The sequence below is a fragment of the Oncorhynchus gorbuscha genome, linkage group LG24 (assembly GCF_021184085.1).
Source record: "Oncorhynchus gorbuscha isolate QuinsamMale2020 ecotype Even-year linkage group LG24, OgorEven_v1.0, whole genome shotgun sequence".
NCBI classification, from domain to species: domain Eukaryota; kingdom Metazoa; phylum Chordata; class Actinopteri; order Salmoniformes; family Salmonidae; genus Oncorhynchus; species Oncorhynchus gorbuscha.
This window is the reverse complement of record NC_060196.1, coordinates 28,304,224-28,324,355: the sequence shown is the minus strand read 5'-3', so window position 1 is coordinate 28,324,355 and position 20,132 is coordinate 28,304,224. Positions and strand designations below refer to the sequence as shown.

The window sequence follows — 20,132 nt, the reverse complement described above, 5'->3', positions numbered from 1 at the left end:
CTGAGAAGGAAGCTTCTGTGATGAAGCAAAAGGCAGAAACAGAGGCCAGCTTGTTGAAGCAAAAGGCTGACCTCGAGGCAAGTTTATATGTTCTCCAAGTTGAGAGAACAGCTGCTGCTGCGTTGGCTGAAGCTGCAGCCTTTGAAGAAGCTGTAGGATCAGAACGCAGAGAGCTTCGCAAAGAACTAGACACAGGGACACAGCCCTTAAGTCCAGTCCAACGTACATGTGAGTATGTGCAACAACATGCTAGGCCCTACTTTGCTGAACTTCCATTTGAAGTGGAGAAACAAGAGCTTAGTGTTGACCCAGCTTAGTGTTGACCCAGCTGATTTTCCAAAACTGGCTAACAAAGACAATCACAAACTAAGAGAACTAGGTGACATTCTTCTCGAACTGGAGTGTGCTAAAGTAGAAGGGTACCTTCCAGGCCTCGCTTATCTGGACACATCTCGGGGGGTAAACCCTATTGTAGAGAAACTTCCATTCAGTTTACAAGAAAAATGGATAGCACAGGGATCCAAATATAAGGAGGACTATCGGGTAGCATTCCCACCATTCTCCTTCTTCTCAAGATTCATCAGGAACCAGGCGAAAATTAGAAATGACCCCAGCTTCACCCTCTACACCTCAACTAACCAGGTGTCCATGAACAGTGAGAAACCTGCCAGGTACAGCAGCAAGACACCTGTGACTGTATACAAGACAGATGTGTCATCTGAGGCTTCAGACCACCAAACCAAACCCAGTAAGACAAAGGTTGAAAACCCTGACCGTCACTGCCCAATACATAACAAGCCTCATCCTCTTAAAAAGTGTCGTGGGTTTAGATACAAAACTCTAGATGAGCGCAAATCATATCTCAAAGACAATGGCATTTGTTTCCGATGTTGTGGGTCAACTCAGCACAGAGCTAAAGACTGTAAGGTTTCAATCAAGTGGTCTGAGTGCGACAGCGACAGGCATCTTGCTGCTCTGCATCCAGGCCCAGCCCCTACAAATACAGACACCGCTACAGCAGAGACAGAGCATGGCGGGGAGCAAGGTGACGATGCTCTTCTATCTGTCACCTCAAAGTGTACAGAGATCTGTGGTGAGGCAGTCAATCCAAGATCATGTTCAAAAATATGCCTAGTCAAAGCTTATCTGGCTGGGAAAAGAGAGAAAGCTGTCAAAATGTATGTAGTGCTTGATGAACAAAGTAACAAATCTCTGGCCAAGACAGAGTTTTTCAGTCTCTTCAACATCAATGACAACTCTGCTCCATACACCATGAAGACGTGTTCTGGGGTAACAGAGACTTCGGGCAGGAGAGCCGTCAACTTCATGGTGGAGTCTATAGATGGACACATGCAGCTCACTCTCCCTACTCTGATAGAGTGTGATATGATGCCAGACGATAGGATGGAGATTCCCTCCCCCGACATTGCGTATCATCATCCCCATCTGCAACCAGTTATGGACAGAATTCCAGCTGTGGACCCAGACGCTCCCATCCTCCTGCTCTTAGGACGAAACATCTTAAGGGTACACAAGGTACGAGAGCAAATCAATGGGCCCCACAACACTCCTTATGCACAGCGACTCGACCTCGGGTGGGTCATTGTGGGTGAGGTCTGTCTGGGAACGGCTCACCGACCAGCCAATGTTAACGTGTTCAGGACAAACATACTTCAAAATGGTCGCACATCCTATCTGAGCCCTTGCCCTGACATCATCCAGGTAAAAGAGAACTACAACAGCGTAGCTCAGAAACACATCTCTCCCTCTACAGTGCACTTGAGAGATCCAATCACAACTGTGAACACAGACAGCCTGGGATGTTCCGTGTTCGACAAAACACAAGACGATGATAAACCAGCACCATCAGTGGAGGACAAAGCCTTCTTGGACATTATGGACAAACAGGTTTTCCAGGATGATGGAAACAACTGGGTGGCTCCACTACCCTTTCGCCCCAATAGACGTCGCCTTCCTAATAACAGGGAGCAGGCCATGAACCGTCTCACATCACTTCGCAGGACTTTAGACAAAAAGCCTGACATGAAGCGTCATTTTATTGACTTCATGCAAAAGATGCTGGATAACGACCAAGCCGAACCTTCACAGCCACTAGAGGGAGACAAAGAACGTTGGTATCTGCCCATATTTGGTGTTTACCATCCACAAAAGCCTGAACAAATACGAGTAGTATTTGACTCCAGTGCTAAGTGTCAAGGCGTGTCACTTAACGATGTTCTGCTCAGTGGTCCAGACTTAAACAACACACTCTTGGGTGTCCTAATACGTTTCCGCAAGGATTGCATTGCACTAACAGCAGATGTGCAACAAATGTTTTACTGTTTTGGTGTACGTGAGGATCACAGAGATTACTTAAGGTTTCTCTGGTATGAAGACAACAACCCAGATAGAAACATAACTGAGTACAGGATGAAAGTCCATGTATTTGGGAACAGCCCTTCACCAGCCGTAGCCATCTACTGCATGAGACGAGCAGGGCTACAAGGTGAGAAGGAACACGGGTCAGAACCCAAGCAATATGTAGTGAGGAACTTCTACGTCGATGATGGTCTGACATCAGTAGCTACTACAGAAGAAGCTGTCAACATTCTAAGAAAAACACAAGCAATGTTGGCGGAGTCCAACATGAAACTACACAAGATTGCATCCAATAGCAAAACAGTTATGGAAGCCTTCCCTATGGAGGACCGTGCAAAAGACTTAAAAGATCTGGACCTAGGAGTGGATCCTCTCCCCTTTCAACGGAGTCTGGGACTTTCCTGGAACCTGGAAACAGACAGCTTCTCATTCCAGGTGTCCCACAATGAGAAGCCTTTTACTCTGAGAGGCATCCTGTCCACAGTGAATAGTCTTTATGACCCCCTTGGGTTCGTGGCTCCAATAACAATGCAAGGTAAAGCCTTAATCAGAGAACTCTCTTCTGATCAGAGTGAGTGGGATGTCACTCTTCCAACAGAAAAAGAAGAGAAATGGAAACAGTGGAAGCAAGTCCAGTGTCTCGCTGACACCTTTTGGAAAAGGTGGAGACAGGAGTACCTGACAACGCTGCAGAGACGCAGAAAATGGACAGCAGAAAAACCAAATGTAAAAGTGGGAGATGTCGTCTTATTGAAAGACAGTCAGGCACACAGAAATGACTGGCCAGTCGGGCTTGTGGTAAAAACCTTTCCCAGTACTGACAAAAAGGTTAGGAAAGTAGAACTAAAAATTGTCAAGCAAGGAGCTGCTAAGGTGTTTCTGAGACCAATCTCAGAGATTGTTGTTCTTCTTTCTGAAGCATCCTAGAGACAAAAGATAAAAATAGAAAGGACATTATTTGTTTCTTGATATGTTTTATTTCATAGTGGCACAATTTCATTATACCAGGCGGGGAGTGTGCTGCCATCCTGTTAGAAGGTAACAGATTATTTTATTACAATGGTTAAATTGGATTTTCATTGTGTTCAATGGTGTTATTTGCCCCCTAGTGGCGCTTTCTGGTACTTAGAAAGACAACGCAAACGGGAAGTTCAGAATTGGTTTTGCACGCATAGAAGCAGCTACAGACAACGCTACGGTGCAGGTCTTTCAATGTAGTTATTTCTTGTCACGCTTCAGCCTTGGAAAAATATTTGTTTGTAAGTTCAATTCAAGCATTTAGCTAATGATAATAATCTTGTTATTGATAGAGTTTCTTACATATCAATGTTGGTTGCATTTACTCACAAATTGCAATGCCTTTTGTGTATATCGTTAGCTGTATTACTTTGCTCATGCGTCATGCAAACGAATTGTAAAATATACAATACTGTAGTTTGTTACTGTTTCTAGTGTAATATGCATTGTTATTCTACATAGATGGTTATACATTATTAGAGTAATGAAAGGAGCAATTACCATATGGTTAACAATTAGCTATATGGTTTGGCATCATGCCAGATGCATGGTACCTTAGCACGTGCTTTGTATTTATGCAACTTCAAATGTTTAATGTACAGCTACAGTATGTCGGTGTGAATTGAATACTAAAGTATATTCTTTTCTGTATTTTGCAGTTTCACAACATAAACGTTTTCAATATATTCATTCAAGAAAAGTCACGCCTTGGGAGTTTTATTGAAGACTTAGTTGTTAGCTATCTGTCTAGTTTTGCATGGGAACGCAACTCAAGGGCAGAATAGATATGCATATACTTACAATTCTAACAGCTTTTTTGTTAGTAGAGCATTTAACCGTCTTAAAATAGTTCAATTTCTTTTTGTAGGGTACGAAAATGTGTTTTTCTGTTTGTAAATTTACCTTTGTGTATATGAAATTTGGCCAAAAGAAGAATGAAATTAATTACATAAAAATGATTCCGCTTATTTCTATTGTATGTAAAGAATCCAAACAGTACATCTCTCCACAATTGTGTAAAATATTCATAAATGTGTTCAATTATAAACCTACTGATGTCTTGCCACAGTTTTCTTACATGCATACAATGCCAAAAAAGATGCACAACTGTTTCTGGGTGGTCATTACAAAAGGAGCAATTTGAGATGTTTTCCTTAAACTTCTTCATATAGTGGTTGGCAGGATAATATTTATGAATCATTTTCAAGGAAACTTCCTTAATTTTGTTAACAAGTAGGTATGGATGTCTACTCTTACTATGGACATAAACTTGGCGATGGCGTACTCTCCCCATGAGTGACAGAACACAGCCAATCACGGCGCAATGCTTCTATTTTCTGCTGGCTCGCATCACCACCACAGAAAGTACTGAGCTGAAACACCTGCATTTTGGAGCTGCCTTACTCAAGAAAACAAAAACAATATGTGACAGTATTAATGCCAAAATAACTTACAAAACAAGCAAGCCCCCCAAATATAATTGTATTTTTTATTGCTAAAAATGTGTGGCTCAAAACAGGTTGGGCTTTTATTTATTTGTTTAAATAGTGAGTGCTGTGTTTGATGTGAAAAATATTTTTTTTCGACGAAAGTATAAGGGAGTTGTTCTCCAGTCTAATAGCTGGCGGTAATGCAACATTTATTGAATGCCAACCTTTGGTAAACCTCATCGAAGAAGAAAATGAAGGCGGCGCTCCGTAGTTTTGATACCTTAGCCAACTTCCGATTCTGGTACAACACCCAAGGAGAACGAAGACGGGCGAAACAACGCGAAGGTATTTTATTTTTAAAAATACGCGTTTTATTTATCAGATTGAACAGCACACATGTTGGTGTGTTCAACTTATAGCCAAATAAAATATTTGGTAACATTAATGTTGGTTTAGCTATCCTATCTATCGTCCTGCGACGGTAGCTAAATAGCTAACTGACGTTAAGCCACACTTGAAATGGCTGACTAACTTGGCTAGCTAGCTAAGAACTGTTAGAACTGGCTAACCATGCTTTATTTTGTTTCAGTTCGCGCCGCAGACATGTTTGTCTTAGTTATTACGCAAGTGTTACTAATCAATTGGCTAGATGTGCTAGCTATTTTTGCCAGCCGAACTAACGTTAGCTAGCACTAGTTAGCTACAATACGAGGTATACGGGGTATAATCACGAGTGCACACCGTAGCAAAACATTTCGCAACGAACACGAGATTCTATTGGGCAAATAAACATGTCAGTTTCGTCCCGTTTTCTTCTTTGTGAATACACCACAGTGGAATGTTTTGGCTCTTGCTTTATGCTTATCACATTCTTCTCAGAACAGAAGATAAACTCGGCCACACGCTTCTCTATTGACTAGTAATATATGCCATTTAGCAGACGCTTTTATCCAAAGCAACTTAGTCATGTGTGCATACATTCTACGTATGGGTGGTCCCGGGGATCGAACCCACTACCCTGGCGTTACAAGCGCCATGCTCTACCAACTGAGCTACACAGGACCACAGTCACACCTGACTATCCAGCTGATGCCTTCGCAAAATATGTTAGCCATTAGATTGTATAGCACGCCTAAATCTTATAGTTTAAGGCTGTTACATAAAACCTATTTTTTACTAAATACAAGCTAACTAGGTAAATAATCATACAATCTCTTGTTTAGTTGTCAGCTGGTTAGTCACGTGTTTAGCTAAATTCACTTGTACATTTTCTTCATAGATGGCTAGATTGCTGACAAGACTGCGATACTAGTATCAACAGATACATTTCAATGCTATGAGTTGCATTTTTAAAATTCTCTGTTTCTTTCAGGTAGGCTATGGCTCGCGGGCAACAGAAGATTCAATCCCAGCAAAAGAACGCCAAGGCGGCAGCTGCTAAAAAGAAGGGAGCAGCAGCAGACCAGAAGACTGCAGCCAAGGCAGCACTTGTCCACACCTGTCCTGTCTGCCGGGTGAGTGTTAGTGGTTGGTAGTTTATGTGCCTTTAGTAGGCAGGGCTAGGGCTGTTATGGTGATTGTATTACTGCCACACCAACGGTCACGAGTCATGACGGCAGGCAAACTCCACGTGACCGTTTAGTCACTAATTAGGCTTCTCCAAGCTCTGACGCTCCTGCTAGTTACTAGTAGCCTACCAAACTTGTTAACTGCCTGGAACTCAGCACTCTGTTGTCCCTCTAAATACTCTGACATCAATGCAAATGTAATCGACTATCTAATCAAACACTTCATGAGAGGTCATGTTGCACAACATTTCTATAGGCTATGAAATTACGTGAGAAAACAAAGTGATGGCCTTTGTTAAAAAGAGGAGGATCCCATCAGCTTTCTATAGGCTAGGCCTACTATATTTATTTCTCAACTTTCCTAATATTAAGCACAATACTTATCTTTACAGCAGGAGTATAGCCTACATGGCTGGCATGAAAATGAACCACAGGAAAAGCATCCTCCATTTGCTATTTAAGTGCATAGATGACATGCATTTTTTTTGTGCATGATAACGGTCCATTTTAAATCAACATCAGAAATGGATAAGGATGTGCGCAGTTGTGTCTTTGATGTGTCTTTCTTCACTTTTAATCTGTAAGAAAGACCCAATCCTGTGACGGAGCCATGTGAGTGAGAAGTGCTTTGGCACCCAGCTGGGAGAAGGGAATTGTAAATCATTATATTCAGCCCAAGACCATGCTGCCACTGGCCGCAAAAGGCATGGATTTTTTTAGGGGGCATTGCGGCTACACGGGATGCCACTGGGAAATTTAAGGCATTATCAAGTGCTTGCCAAAATGTGAATGAGAGACTGATGAAGTGTGTACAGCCTGCGCAAAAACAAAGCAGAGCCTCATGCCTTTCATGCAACTTTTTTCAAATCATCGTTAGTTGCGTCATGTAGTCTTAGAATGTATTAAAAATCAAAATATATAGCCCAACATGGGTATCACAACAAAAGTTATATAAATAACTAATTAAGCATAAACGAGAATCTGTTTCTTTGTTAACCACTCAACACAGAATATGCGCACTCCCTCAGTGTTTGGAGAACATATTCTTTCTATTTTATTTAGCTATGTTTAATTGTTCTTCATACTGTAAAATTCCATGCAAATCTTGTCTGTTACATGAACTAGTGTAGCCCACAGCCATAGGGCATAGTCAGATCAGGGCCTAACATAAAGACAACAAAGTATGCTATTCTGTTCTTCTGAAATAGACTACATTTTCTTCATATCATGTTTCTTTAGACGTGTCTAAAATTGATTTATTGTGAAGGTGTAGGCTATATTACATAGATTTTAGACATTTTAAAGTGTAGATGTTCCAAAGGTCTGCATCAGTGGCTTGAATGCTATGCGTGGAAGCCAGTAGATGCTAAATGTGTAACTTCTTATGGGCCAACATCCGGTGAAATTGCAGAGCGCGAAATTCAAACTACAGTATTATAAATATTTAACTTTCATAAAATCACAAGTGTAATACATCAAAATAAAGCTGAACTTCTTGATAATCCAGCCACTGTGTCAGATTTCAAAAAGGCTTTACAGCGAAGGCAAACCATGCGATTATCTGAGGACAGCGCCCCGCATACAAACACATGAAAACATATTTCAACCAGGCAGATGCGACACGAAAGTCAGAAATAGCGATATAAAAATGCCGTACCTTTGATCTTCTGTTGGCACTCCAAAAGGTCCCAGTTACATCACAAATGGTCATTTTGTTCGATAATGTCCTTCTTTATATCCATAAAAACTCAGATTAGCTGGCGCGCTTTAGTCAATAATCCACCCAGTTTCCCTCCATCAAAATGCATACAAAATGAAACACCAAATGTTACTAATAAACTTTTCCAAACAAGTCAAACAATGTTTATAAACAAACCTTGGGTACCCTAATACGTAAATAAACAATACAATTTAAGACTGAGAATTGTTATTGTCTTTACCGGAGGAAAAATACCAAAGAACGTGCTCTCTTCCACGCGCTTGGAAACGCTACATCCAAAATGGGAGCCACCTAGAAAAGAAAAAAATCTGTTGAGATCTAGTGGAAGCCCTTGGAACTGCAATCTGCGAGGACTTGGCCTTATAATTCAAGTGGTAGGCTGATTTTTTTTTTTTTGGGGGGGGGTTGTCCTCGGGGGTTTCGCCTGCCATATCAGTTCTGTTATACTCACAGACATAATTCTAAGAGTTTTAGAAACTTTTGTGTTTTCTATTCAAATATACCAATATATGCATATCCTAGCTTCTGGGCCTGAGTAACAGGCAGTTTACTTTGGGCACACTTTTCATCCGGACATCAAAATACTGCCACCTACCAAAGAGAGGTTAACAGTCAATTACTGTGAGACCGGCAGTTATTTGCTTGACAATAGCGAACTGACAATTTCATGACGGCCACAGCCCTATACAGAGCACACCTGTTTTGGTGATTTCAACTAGATCATCAAATAAATAAATCACATCATGTTTTGGGGTTCATTTAGTAGTTTTTACCAGATTTTTAGGTACATACCCATTGGAAATTAATGTTGAAAGTTACATTTGTCCAAAACTTAAGTTGCTGCTTCTGTTTGACAAGACATTTTGATAAATATCCCAATAAAAAAATTTAAAACATGTTCAAATCAATAAACAATATGCAGAAAGTGTTATATATTGAAAACCTAAAATGTACTATATACACTTGTGCAACAGTCATATAATTACTTTTGTATTTTTTAAACATGCACAGTATAAACTGTACATGCACCAAAACCCGTTTTGATAAATAACTGATATCGATTAGGGTGGAAATCAGGTTGTACGTGCTGTTAAAATTAACACAACTTAAAAAAACACATGGAAACTGGATAAGTTTTTAAATCACTGGTTAGAGAACAACCCGCAGAAGACAGTCGGGTTCATTTGAGGGATGCAATTTCATTTGGGGGTCGCCAAAAAGAAAAGAGAAACTCAACACTTATTTGTCAATCACTCATATCGATATCACGTTGAAATCAATTACGCGAGAGGGGGAGATGAGGTGGCACGTCCTGTTAAAACTAGCATGGCTCAACCATCAGGAAATAATCACTGGTTAGAGGACAATTTGTAGAAGACGGCTAACTACATTTTTAGTCAAGTGTGTCGCCAACGTGGTAAGTGTAACGCAGCACTTTGTTTTGTTAATCACTTCCATGGATATCCCGCTGAAATCAATAGAACAGGGGGCATACGTTTTGGGGTGTAGTGCTGTTTGAACTAACACTATTCAAAGGCCACACGGAAACTTGGAATAACCTATACATAGTCGGTTAGATGAGTCCTTGAAGGCTTATATCTATATTTTCGAATGTTGATTTCGGGAGGCTTCCATCATGGAAAGGGACCAGACCACTTTTTTTGTTAACCTAAACGAATCACGGCCCTCTATAGAATAACAACAGTTGACTGCTATTTAAGTAATGGTTTGACTGTCAAATCCATGTATTGGTGTGTGGCCATTGACTTTTATGGCGAGACCGCCCCAAATTTTCTGTGCCATTTCCTGAACTCTGTGTTCTGCGCATCCCAGCGCTAAGAAAAATTAATTGTACAAAACCTAAAATATTGTTCTGTTTAAAACTATTTTTGTCATCGTGATGTCTAAACCTTTAGACTAACATCACCAATCTGAGGTTAACATTTTGTGTAATTCCACTAAGTTTTATAGGCTAAAAATGCAAGCTTGTGTAAGGTAGTAACACAAACTGTCCGCATTTGGTAAATTGTATATTGAGCAAACTTCCAATGGCAAAGAAATTCAACATGTCAATTTAAGATGATTGTATTTGTTGCATACATACAAAGTATTACCAAAAGTACATATATTTCAAGGGATATAACACTGAGACCCCTGAACATGGGTGGAGGAATATTTGTGTGACAACCTAAAACAGGGGCAGAAGCTCACCAGCACCAGCAGTCTCTCCAACCACCCCTGAAGGTCAGTCATTTGACCATTTAGAGAGTTGAACAAATGCTTGGCACTCTAGACTAGAGCCTCCATAGTCTGCAGCAACTTGAATGTTTCACGTGCCTACCTTTAGGCTTCTCTCAGTACAGTCCATTGTACTGGCCTGTGTGATGTGTCGTAGTTTGATGCATCTTATTACTTTGTTTGTTTGTCACCTGAAAATTCAGTCTCAGCCAGTGATTGTTCATATCCTCCATTCCTTACCTGACCCCTTACAGACGCAGATGCCGGATCCGAAGACATTCAAGCAGCACTTTGAGAGCAAGCATCCCAAGTCCCCAATGCCACCAGAGCTGGTTGATGTTGAGGCTTAAAACGATCACACACACAACGGACCTACAGTTGGGGTAAGATGCTCACATCATTCAGACTTGCAGTGTACATGTCAGCAGCAAGCTTTTGCCCTACTGTATGCTTCAGTTATATGTTGTATGGCTCAATATGTGGAAATGTTGTCACTCATCGTCTTTCATGTTGTGATTCACAGATACACGATTTTAACACTGCGACTGGTATAATGGCGTCAAGGGACATAACACTGAGACCCCTGGACATGGGTGGAGGAATATTTGTGTGACGACGTACAATGGGGGCAGAAGCTCACCAGCCCCCCATCTTATATGTCCAACCACCCCTGAACGTCAGACTGTATTGAAGCAACCATCTTACTTCTATGAGCCCACTCTACGTACATCCCATATTCCTATGCTGCTTCCTTCACTTAATTCCTCTTTCAATAACATCTAGACTAATTTACAAGTCTACAAGTTTCATGACTTTTTTTGCTACTTCTTCTCATCTGTATACTGCTGTCCTACGTTTGCCCCCAACTCTTTTCTATACCTCCTCCCATGCACTCTTGTTCAGATGTTCTTGATCATTTCTGCTTTCTTTGAGGAGGGTGTCATGGATTTGATATAAGGTCAAGACCGTGCCTGGTTCTGCCTATATAAAGACCCTGGTCGAAACGAGGCCAAATCCTGTAGTAGTTTTGGTCTGTATGCAAAGATCACTTTTGATAATCCATGTTGTAACCATTTTTGTTGTTGTTGCTTTTTACCATTTCCAATAAATGTTGCGATATATATGGAAGCATTCCACTGCCTATTTGATCCATTCTGAAGGAAAGCAGTGAGTAAGTTTTGTTTGTATGTGTGTTGAGGTTATGTATGCCTTGTAATCCTACCAGAAAATCGGGACTTCCGAATGCAAGGTAAACGCAATTCCATCTATACTGATAACAGACAAATGCATTTTCAATATACTGTAGCTGAATAGGGATGGCACAGTCAATGGATTTCACATTACTGGAGGAGCGCACAGCCAGGCCTGGTAGGGCATAGGCCCACCCACTGGGGAGCCAGGCCCAGCCAATCACAGTTCGTTTTTATTTATGAAAGAAAGAAATACTCTTCAGCTGCCCGGGTGGCTGGTCTCAGATGATACCACAGGTGAAGAAGCCAGATGTGGAGGGCAAGTGTGGTTGAGGCCAAATTCTCTAAAATGACAGGGGTGACTTATGGTAGAGAAGTGGACAATCCTGCAGTCCACAAACCAATTGCACAATCCCTCAGAACTTCAGACATCTGTGGCATTGTGTTGTGACAAAACTGCACATTTTAGTGCCCTTTTGTCCCCAGCAAAAGGTGCACCTTTGTAATGATCGTGCTTCTTGATATGGGGCACTTGTCGGGTGGATGGATTATCTTGGCAAAGGAGAAATTCTCACTAACAGGGATGTAAACAAATGAGCTTTTTGTGCGTATGGAAAATTTATGGGATTTTTTAAAATTTCAACTCATGAAACACTGGAACAACATTTTACTTTTTTTTTTCAGTATATAGTCCTCCAGAAAAATGTTGACAAGGACTTACATCACTGTGTATTCGTTCCTCTGTACATACAAAAATGGCCAAACATGTTTTTTCTATTTTCAATTACTACTAATTTGTACTTGTTAAAAGTATGATTAAAGAATAAGAAAATAATTGGATAAGTTTTGCGAACCATGTTTAGTACATCTAAAAGAGACTGGGAAATTATAGCCATCAAAAGTGTCGAATTTTAACATGATCATTTATAATACAGTACTTTACAGCTTTGATTGATCACAGAATATATGACATGAAAGGGTGATAATTATTTGAGTTTAGTTAATCAAGAGGGAAGTATGGTTATTGTTCATATACCACTCTCGCACTCAAACTAAATATATTCGATACATAGTATATATCAGCATATTGACAGATTATTGCTATCAACTGCTGGTTGCAAGTTATATTACCCTGTTTGTATATTTTGTAACAATGGCAATTAAGTTGATTCAAATGATGTAGAATAGATGGGCTACCACTGGTGTCACAGGCATCCACAGGTCTTGACCACCATGTTGCGATGCTTCTTTAGGATCATGTTGTTGTTGTCATCGTAGAAGAGTACAGAGATGGGACTGAGCTTGGTGGGTGCGCAGCACGCTTTGGGAACCTCATCCGGCTTCAGAAGGTGAACCTGCCATTGAAAACGGTAAATCAGACTCATTCATACACGCACTTTCATATAGACAATGATAATATCCTGTTATAAAAGAGATATGGGTTATTTAAGCAATAAGGTCTAGGGAAGAGTGGTATATTGGCCATAAACCACAAACCTCTAAGGTGCCTTATTGCTATTAGAACACCTCATTCAAGGGTTTTTCTGTATTTTGACTATATACATTGTACACAACAAAACTATGAAATAACACATCTAGAATCATGTGGTAACCAAAAAAGTGTTACATCAAAACTTATTTTATATTTGAGATTCTTCAAATAGTTGAGATAATGCCAAGTGTGCAAAGCTGTCATCAAGGCAACGGGTGGCTACTTTAAAGAATCTAAAATATATTTTGATTTGTTTACTACCACTTTTTTGGTTACTACATGATTCCATATATGTTATTGCATTGTCTTGATGTCTTCAATGTAGAAAATAGTAAGGAGTTAAACACAAGAAATCACGTTGTGTGTCTCATTCTACCAACCTAGCCAGTGACATTATAAAACACAATATTGGGTATTTGTATTTTATATTATACCAACGGTATAGAAAAGCATCTGGTGGCAAAATAGACAAAAATATAGTGTGTGCGCCAATAAAATGATGATTTAATTCAAGGTTTACAAATATGCCCACTATATAGAACATTCTGTCAGAAAACAATAGTCTAAACCCAATGTCTCTACCATATATGGTTGAAAAGTTACCGACGATTTACTCTTGAGAATTTAACCCCACAACACCAAATATGGAGCACATACAACCAAGTGCGGTGCAGTCTAAACTAGCAATGGTCACAGCAAATTATCGTTATTATTTAATCAACACTGTCAAGTACAAGTATATTAATGTTATAATATTGTAGAGAACAAGCTAATGATGAATTATATGTCAGTTTTAATGACATCAGGCAAAGAAAAGGACATTTGGACATGAATTTTGTAGCTCCCTCTTGAATTGACCATTTCTCTCAACATTCATCAGAGGCTTTTATCCAAAGCGAGTTACAATAAAACCTGCTGTCGTTTATGTATGGGTGGTGACGGGAATCGAACCCACTACCCCGGCGTTGCAATCGTCATGTTTTATCAACGGAACTACGAAGGAGCACTTCAACGTCAATAGAACGTTGGTTGACAAGCAATTTTAACGGATTCTAAAAGGAATCATATAATTCCAAACTCATTTCTATGGCAACACATTTGTCCATTTTGTAAACAATCATTTTCGAACGTGTGTTGCCAAGATACATCTAACCGACGTTCTATGGAACGTTTTCTGTGCGAAAACAACAACTTCTGTTTGCTGCTGACAACAAACTGGATTGATTTTTCAGACCTGAGAACAATCGACTGGAAAATGCCTGGGTGCTTTTCAAGACTGGCGGAGAGAATGCGTGGACGTCTGCGGCCTACTGCGTCGACAGGTTCTTCAAACTCATTTGTGGCTTGTTTTTCTTGTCTTTTTCTGTTTTGCAGGGTTCGTGATCGTCGACAGATGGACAGTGACAGCGACATCGAAGAGGGTATGTGGAGTTTAAAACTCTTTTTTTTAAACTTCATTTAACAATGTCATTATAATTTGCGAAATGTTGTGTATTTTTATCGTTCAGACTTGGCAAAAATGCATGTACCAGAGATGTTGTAGCTAGCTAGCTTGCTAGCTAACATTCACTTTAGTAACTGTTGCTAAGCGATTGACTTTTGCTACCTAGCTAGCTAGTATTAGCAATCTTGATACGTTTTGTCCTAACAATTAATTATTTTATATTCCAATGTTCCTAATTTTAGAAACAACTGTCCTGGATGAGGTCCAGTTGGATGTGTCATTGGATGTTCCACAGCTGCCAGTCCTTGATGTCCAGAATGCTGCTATCATCCTTGAGGATGTGCCAGATGTGCAGACTATCTTTGAGGTACAATTTTCAGAAAGTTTGGGGTTTTATGTTTGAAAAATATCCCAGATATTCAAGTTGTGTCTCTGACATTAAACACATCTCTTGTCTGCTTTCTGCTTTAGGAGGCCACTGGCAATTGGCAGTTGATTCTGATTAGGTTCAGCCCCCTGTACTGTGGGCCTGTTGTGATCAGGGTAAGAGACCCCCCCCCCCCCCCCCCCCCCACACACACACAGTCACATCACTGTTACAATGTTTACTGTTTCCAACATGAATGTATTGTAATGTGCAGAACAATGCCGGTCCGGTGGTTATAGCTTGGAGAACTTTCCAGTTCATCAGCCCCATCATCACCTACATGCGTGGGGGATCCCAGGTTTATGTCTTTGTAACTTCCCAATCCTACATTGTCAGTCATTTGATCTTGATGGAAATGTGTCACAGCAATTGCTGAAGTGGTTTTGTTGATGTTGTCTTGTTGTTTATCTCAACAGCAGGTGGTGGTGAGGATGCACCACGTGAGTAGGGTGAGAGGCCTGGAGACTCAACTGGTGTGGGCCATCTCCAAGGAGACAGCCAGGCTTAGTCCAGAGGGCATCCCCTACTGTGCCACCAAAGTGCAGTCCATCACTTGGATCCAGGTAAGACGGAAATACTACTGAAATAGTATTAGATGAGGCTTTTCTTCACTTATTCCATTTGGCATTAACATGTATTCTCTCTCTGTCAGCGTGTGGCTGGCAGGGTGACCCACTATGCGTCTCACCTCCGCCACGAGACGTCTGTGGACGTGACGCTTGGCTGCTACCAGGTAAATAAAGGATTTCCCAAGTATATAGACTAGACATTACTGGGCATTTTTACATTAGATTTGTTGTGTTTTCTAATAGTGTGTGTGCGGTAAACAGGTGTGTTGTGTGTGTTTTGAGCAGCAGACTGATGTCTCAGTGGTGTACACCACTCTCCACATGGGGCTGGATAGGCTTCTCTCCTCTTCAGCGTGGTCGGAGGCTGCCTCCTTCTCTACGCCCACCACTCAGCATTTCACTGACCCAGAGCCTGAGGGCCACAACTGCTATGAGGTCAGATGTTACACACACATACTATTGACTCGGAGCATTAAGATCCTTCCATTGACCGATTGTTATGTCATTGGTCACTGATTTTGAATGCTTGTTTTGTTGTCGTAGGGCTGGGAGGAGGACCTGCTGCCTGAGGAGAGGGAGGTTCCTCTGCTAAAGTGAGTTCCTCTAAATGTCTGTGTAGTCTGGGCTTGTCAGATGCAGAAGGATAGTGGTCATAATGATGTTATCCCCCATTGACTCTAATGGTTGAAATGCTCCATTCCCTCCCTTCCACAGCCTCTACCTTACCACCAAGAGAGTGGAGGACATCGCCCTGAGGCTCGTCTCCCTGCGCCAGGCCTTCACTGTGAGTGGACCCACTTTTCTTTTTCTCTCTGTGACTTCTTGTTCTGTCTCCTAGAGGAAGATGTCTCACCCTAACTCTTCCCTAGACCCTGCTTGGTTCCACCCTGAGCAGGAACCATCTGTTTGTGGCGGGAAAGGTCCTCCTGGGCGCACTGGTTCAGGCCAACCACATGGTAACTCACTAACTCATTCTCTTTCAAGGGAAAGAGAGCGTCCCTGAGGGGAAATGTGTTCTGTTCACTAAAAGATGCTCTTTTCATTGTCATAGGACGAGGCCAAGTTCATAAGTACCTACAACAACTTTGTGGACTACCTGAGTGACCCCTCCAAGCGGAATGACATTGAGAGGGAGCTGGCTGAGGCAAAGGTGAGTTCATTAACTCTCAAGTCTCACTGAGTTCTTCCATGTGCATGTCTTTTATACATCACAGTAGCTGATCTATATGAAATCATTCCTATTTTCTCCAAACATGTTTTCTTGTCCTAGATCCATCATGTGAACATGATAGATGTCCTCTTTGAGCTGGTGCTGTTTGGGATGATGACAGCTCAGAAGTCCCTGATGGTGGTAAGTAGCATCTCACTGGTACATGTTTTGATATCTGTCTATTAGCAGTTTCGCTTAAATTCCTCTTCTCTTCTATTCTCTCCTCCTTTGTTTCCTTTAGCATCCTGGTGGGTTCGTGGAGCGTCTGTACGCTCTCCTGTACTCCTTCCTGCCCACTGCTGCCAACATGGAGCCAGAGGCTGACAGATACCTGCTGCAGCTCAGTGTAAGAGTCTAGGTTACTTCCTGTTTACTTCCATATTCTTAGTGTACTTCCTATTCACTTCCTTATTCATGGTTTACAGGGTTTCAATGCCATTTTAGGGGAGTATTTCTGATTGTCTCTCTCCTCTTGATAAGCTAGTAACTCAGAGCCATTTTATATGTGTTGTGTGGTGTTCTCTTCAGGGCGGGCTGATGGCTCTGCTAGATGACATGTTTGGCCAGCAGCTGGCCTGGTACTTTAACCCAGAGTCTCTGGTCACTGAGCTCTCCAGCCTCCTGGAGTACCACTTGGAGAACCTCATGGCCAGCATGTAGTCCTACTGCAGGGACCATACTCCTTTCTCCTTCTCTCTCTCTTTTGAAGGAATTGAAGTGCTTTGTTGAACCCTGATTAGTTTTTAACACACATTAATTGAATGTATTCTCTTGTTTTCTCTCCCCACAGGATTTTTGTGACACTTTGCCACCCAACAGGGATCTAGACACCAATGCACTACATTACTTTGCACTGATTTTTACATTTTTAAATAAAATAAGTTGTAGTTCAAAAACATTTTGGTTTCCGTCTTTTCATTTATTTGATTTTATGACCATTTCCTTTTCCTATAGTTATAATGCTAATATTAGATAATTACATGAACAATGATGCTTTATTATTTGAATATGGAAATAAAAACAATGTTTTGTTGATTTACAGATACTACAGGCCCACACTTTATATGGTTTTGTACTGTGGTTTGTGATACTGTACTATTTAAAAACATGTAGGACTACATACACTGAGTGCACAAAACATTAGGAACATCTTCCTAATATTGAGTTGCACACCCTTTTTCCCTGAGAACAGCCTCAATTCGTCGGGGCATGGACTCTACAAGCTGCCCTAAGCGTTCCACAAGGATGCTGGCCCATGTCGTGTCAAGTTGTCTGGATGTCCTTTGGGTGGTGGACCATTCTTGACACACATGGGAAACTGTTGAGCATGAAAAAAACAGCAGTGTTGCAGTTCTTGACACACTTAACCTGGTGCGCCTGGCACCTACTACCATACCCCGTTCAAAGGCAGTTAAATCTTTTGTCTTGCCGATTCACCCTCTGAATGACACACACAATCCATGTCTCAATTCTCTCAAGGTTTTAAAATCTTTCTTGAAGCGGATTCAACAAGTGACATCAATAAGGGATCATAGCTTTCACTTGGTCAGTCTACGTCATGGAAAGAGCAGGTGTCCTCAATGTTTTGTATTATCAGTGTGTGTAGTAACCTGGTACAGTATAAAGTATACCACTAGAGGGGACAATTGCTTCCGTTGAATGTTATTTCTCACTATCCCTACTCTACATTAACAGTCTGCCATTGTCGACTCCGGTAACTTGGGTATCTTAGTCTTTTTTATATTTGCCATTAATGTCTGAACCATTTACCATCTTTCCCACTGAGCCGATACTCAGTTCAAACGGAGATAAATACCATTGAAATCGAATGGCAAGATTAGACGAATGACGAGAATAGACTGTCAGCCCCTCTCCTTGTTCGGGCGGCGTTCGACGTCACCGTATTTCTAGCCATCACTGTTTCATTTTTCGTATATCCACGTGTCTCGTCTTGTTTCCATACAGACCTGGTTTTCATTTCCCCAATAAGCGACTTGTATTTAACCCTCTGATTTCCATCATGTGTTGTGTGTAATTCATGTTAGTTCGTGTTAGTTTACGCGCTCTACTTTTATGTTCCGTTTTTTGAGCGTGTTTGTCTCATGTAGTGCTCTCGTTTTTTGGAACTATAATAAAGTGCGCCTGTTCATTATAATCTGCTCTCCTGCACTTGACTTCGCCTCCAATACACCTTCCTGACACTTTCTATGAGAAATACATGATAAAGAATGCAAAGGACATACTCTACCATGCACATCATACACATGCCTTGCTTCCCTAAAAATACTGTGTGTTACAGCAAATAAGGTGGTACAATGTTAGCTTATTTTTATGGGGTTGGGTTTCGGGGCGCGTGGGGGGCAACAGGGGGCCTGGCTGGCCCTGAAGAAGTTGGTTAGATGAGTACTTGAAGGCTTATATCTACAATTTGGAATGTTGGATGTTGATTTCGGGAGGCTTCCATCATGGAAAAGGGACCAGACCACTTTTTTTGTTAGTTAACCTAAATAATTCACGACCCTCTATAGAATAACAACAGTGACAACAGCTGACTGCTATTTAAGTAATATATTGACTGTCAAATCCATGTATTGGTGTGCGGCCATTGACTTTTATTGGAGAGACCGCCCCAAATTTTCTGTGCCATTTCCTGGGCATTTCATTAACTCCGCATTCTAAGTTCTGCGCATCCAAGCACTTGGAAAAATCCATGGTACAAAACCTAAGATATTAATCTGTTTAAAACAATCAATCTGATGTCATCGTTAAGTCTATAAACCTTTAGACTAACATCACCAATCTGAGGTTAACATTTTGTGTAATTCCAAGTTTTATAGGGTGAAAATGCAAGCTTGTGTAAGGTAGTAACACAAACTGTCCGCATTAGGGAAATATGCCCAATTTACAATTTACGATGGCAAAAAAATTCAACATGGCAATTTAAGATGATTGTATTTGTTGCCTACATACAAAGTATTACCAAAAGTACATATATTTCAAGGGACATAACACTGAGACCCCTGAACATGGGTGGAGGAATATTTGTGTGACAACCTAAAACAGGGCCAGAAGCTCACCAGCAGTCTCTCCAACCACCCCTGAACGTCAGTCATTTAACCATTTAGAGAGTTGAACAAATGCTTGGCACTCTAGACTAGAGCCTCCATAGTCTGCAGCAGCCTGAATGTTTCACGTGCCTACCTTTAGGTTTCTCTCAGTACAGTCCATTGTACTGGCCTGTGTGATGTGTCGTAGTTTGATGCATCTTATTACTTTGTTTGGTCGTCACCCGAAAATTCAGTCTCAGCCAATGATTGTTCATATCCTCCATTCCTTACCTGACCCCTTACAGACGCAGATGCCGGATCCGAAGACATTCAAGCAGCACTTTGAGAGCAAGCATCCCAAGTCCCCAATGCCTACAGAGCTGGTTGATGTTGAGGCTTAA

The 20,132-nt window shown here is 41.1% G+C and overlaps 2 protein-coding genes across 2 annotated transcripts; both read left to right on the top strand.

The window, feature by feature from the left end:
* Positions 1 to 5,017: 5,017 nt before the first annotated feature.
* Positions 5,018 to 11,483, top strand: LOC124012709 (zinc finger protein 706-like). The gene is made up of 4 exons (XM_046326602.1): positions 5,018 to 5,171; positions 6,199 to 6,340; positions 10,607 to 10,735; positions 10,876 to 11,483. The coding sequence occupies exons 2-3, from the start codon at positions 6,206 to 6,208 to the stop codon at positions 10,700 to 10,702; spliced, it is 231 nt and encodes a 76-aa protein (XP_046182558.1). The 5' UTR covers positions 5,018 to 5,171; positions 6,199 to 6,205; the 3' UTR covers positions 10,703 to 10,735; positions 10,876 to 11,483.
* Positions 11,484 to 13,676: 2,193 nt separating this feature from the next.
* On the top strand, positions 13,677 to 20,132 carry LOC124012201. Its single transcript, XM_046325678.1, has 16 exons — positions 13,677 to 14,058; positions 14,267 to 14,455; positions 14,721 to 14,845; positions 14,950 to 15,021; positions 15,120 to 15,203; positions 15,322 to 15,468; positions 15,558 to 15,638; positions 15,760 to 15,909; positions 16,018 to 16,067; positions 16,189 to 16,258; positions 16,344 to 16,430; positions 16,526 to 16,624; positions 16,745 to 16,825; positions 16,926 to 17,030; positions 17,475 to 17,587; positions 19,940 to 20,132. The coding sequence occupies exons 2-16, from the start codon at positions 14,290 to 14,292 to the stop codon at positions 20,130 to 20,132; spliced, it is 1,623 nt and encodes a 540-aa protein (XP_046181634.1). The 5' UTR covers positions 13,677 to 14,058; positions 14,267 to 14,289.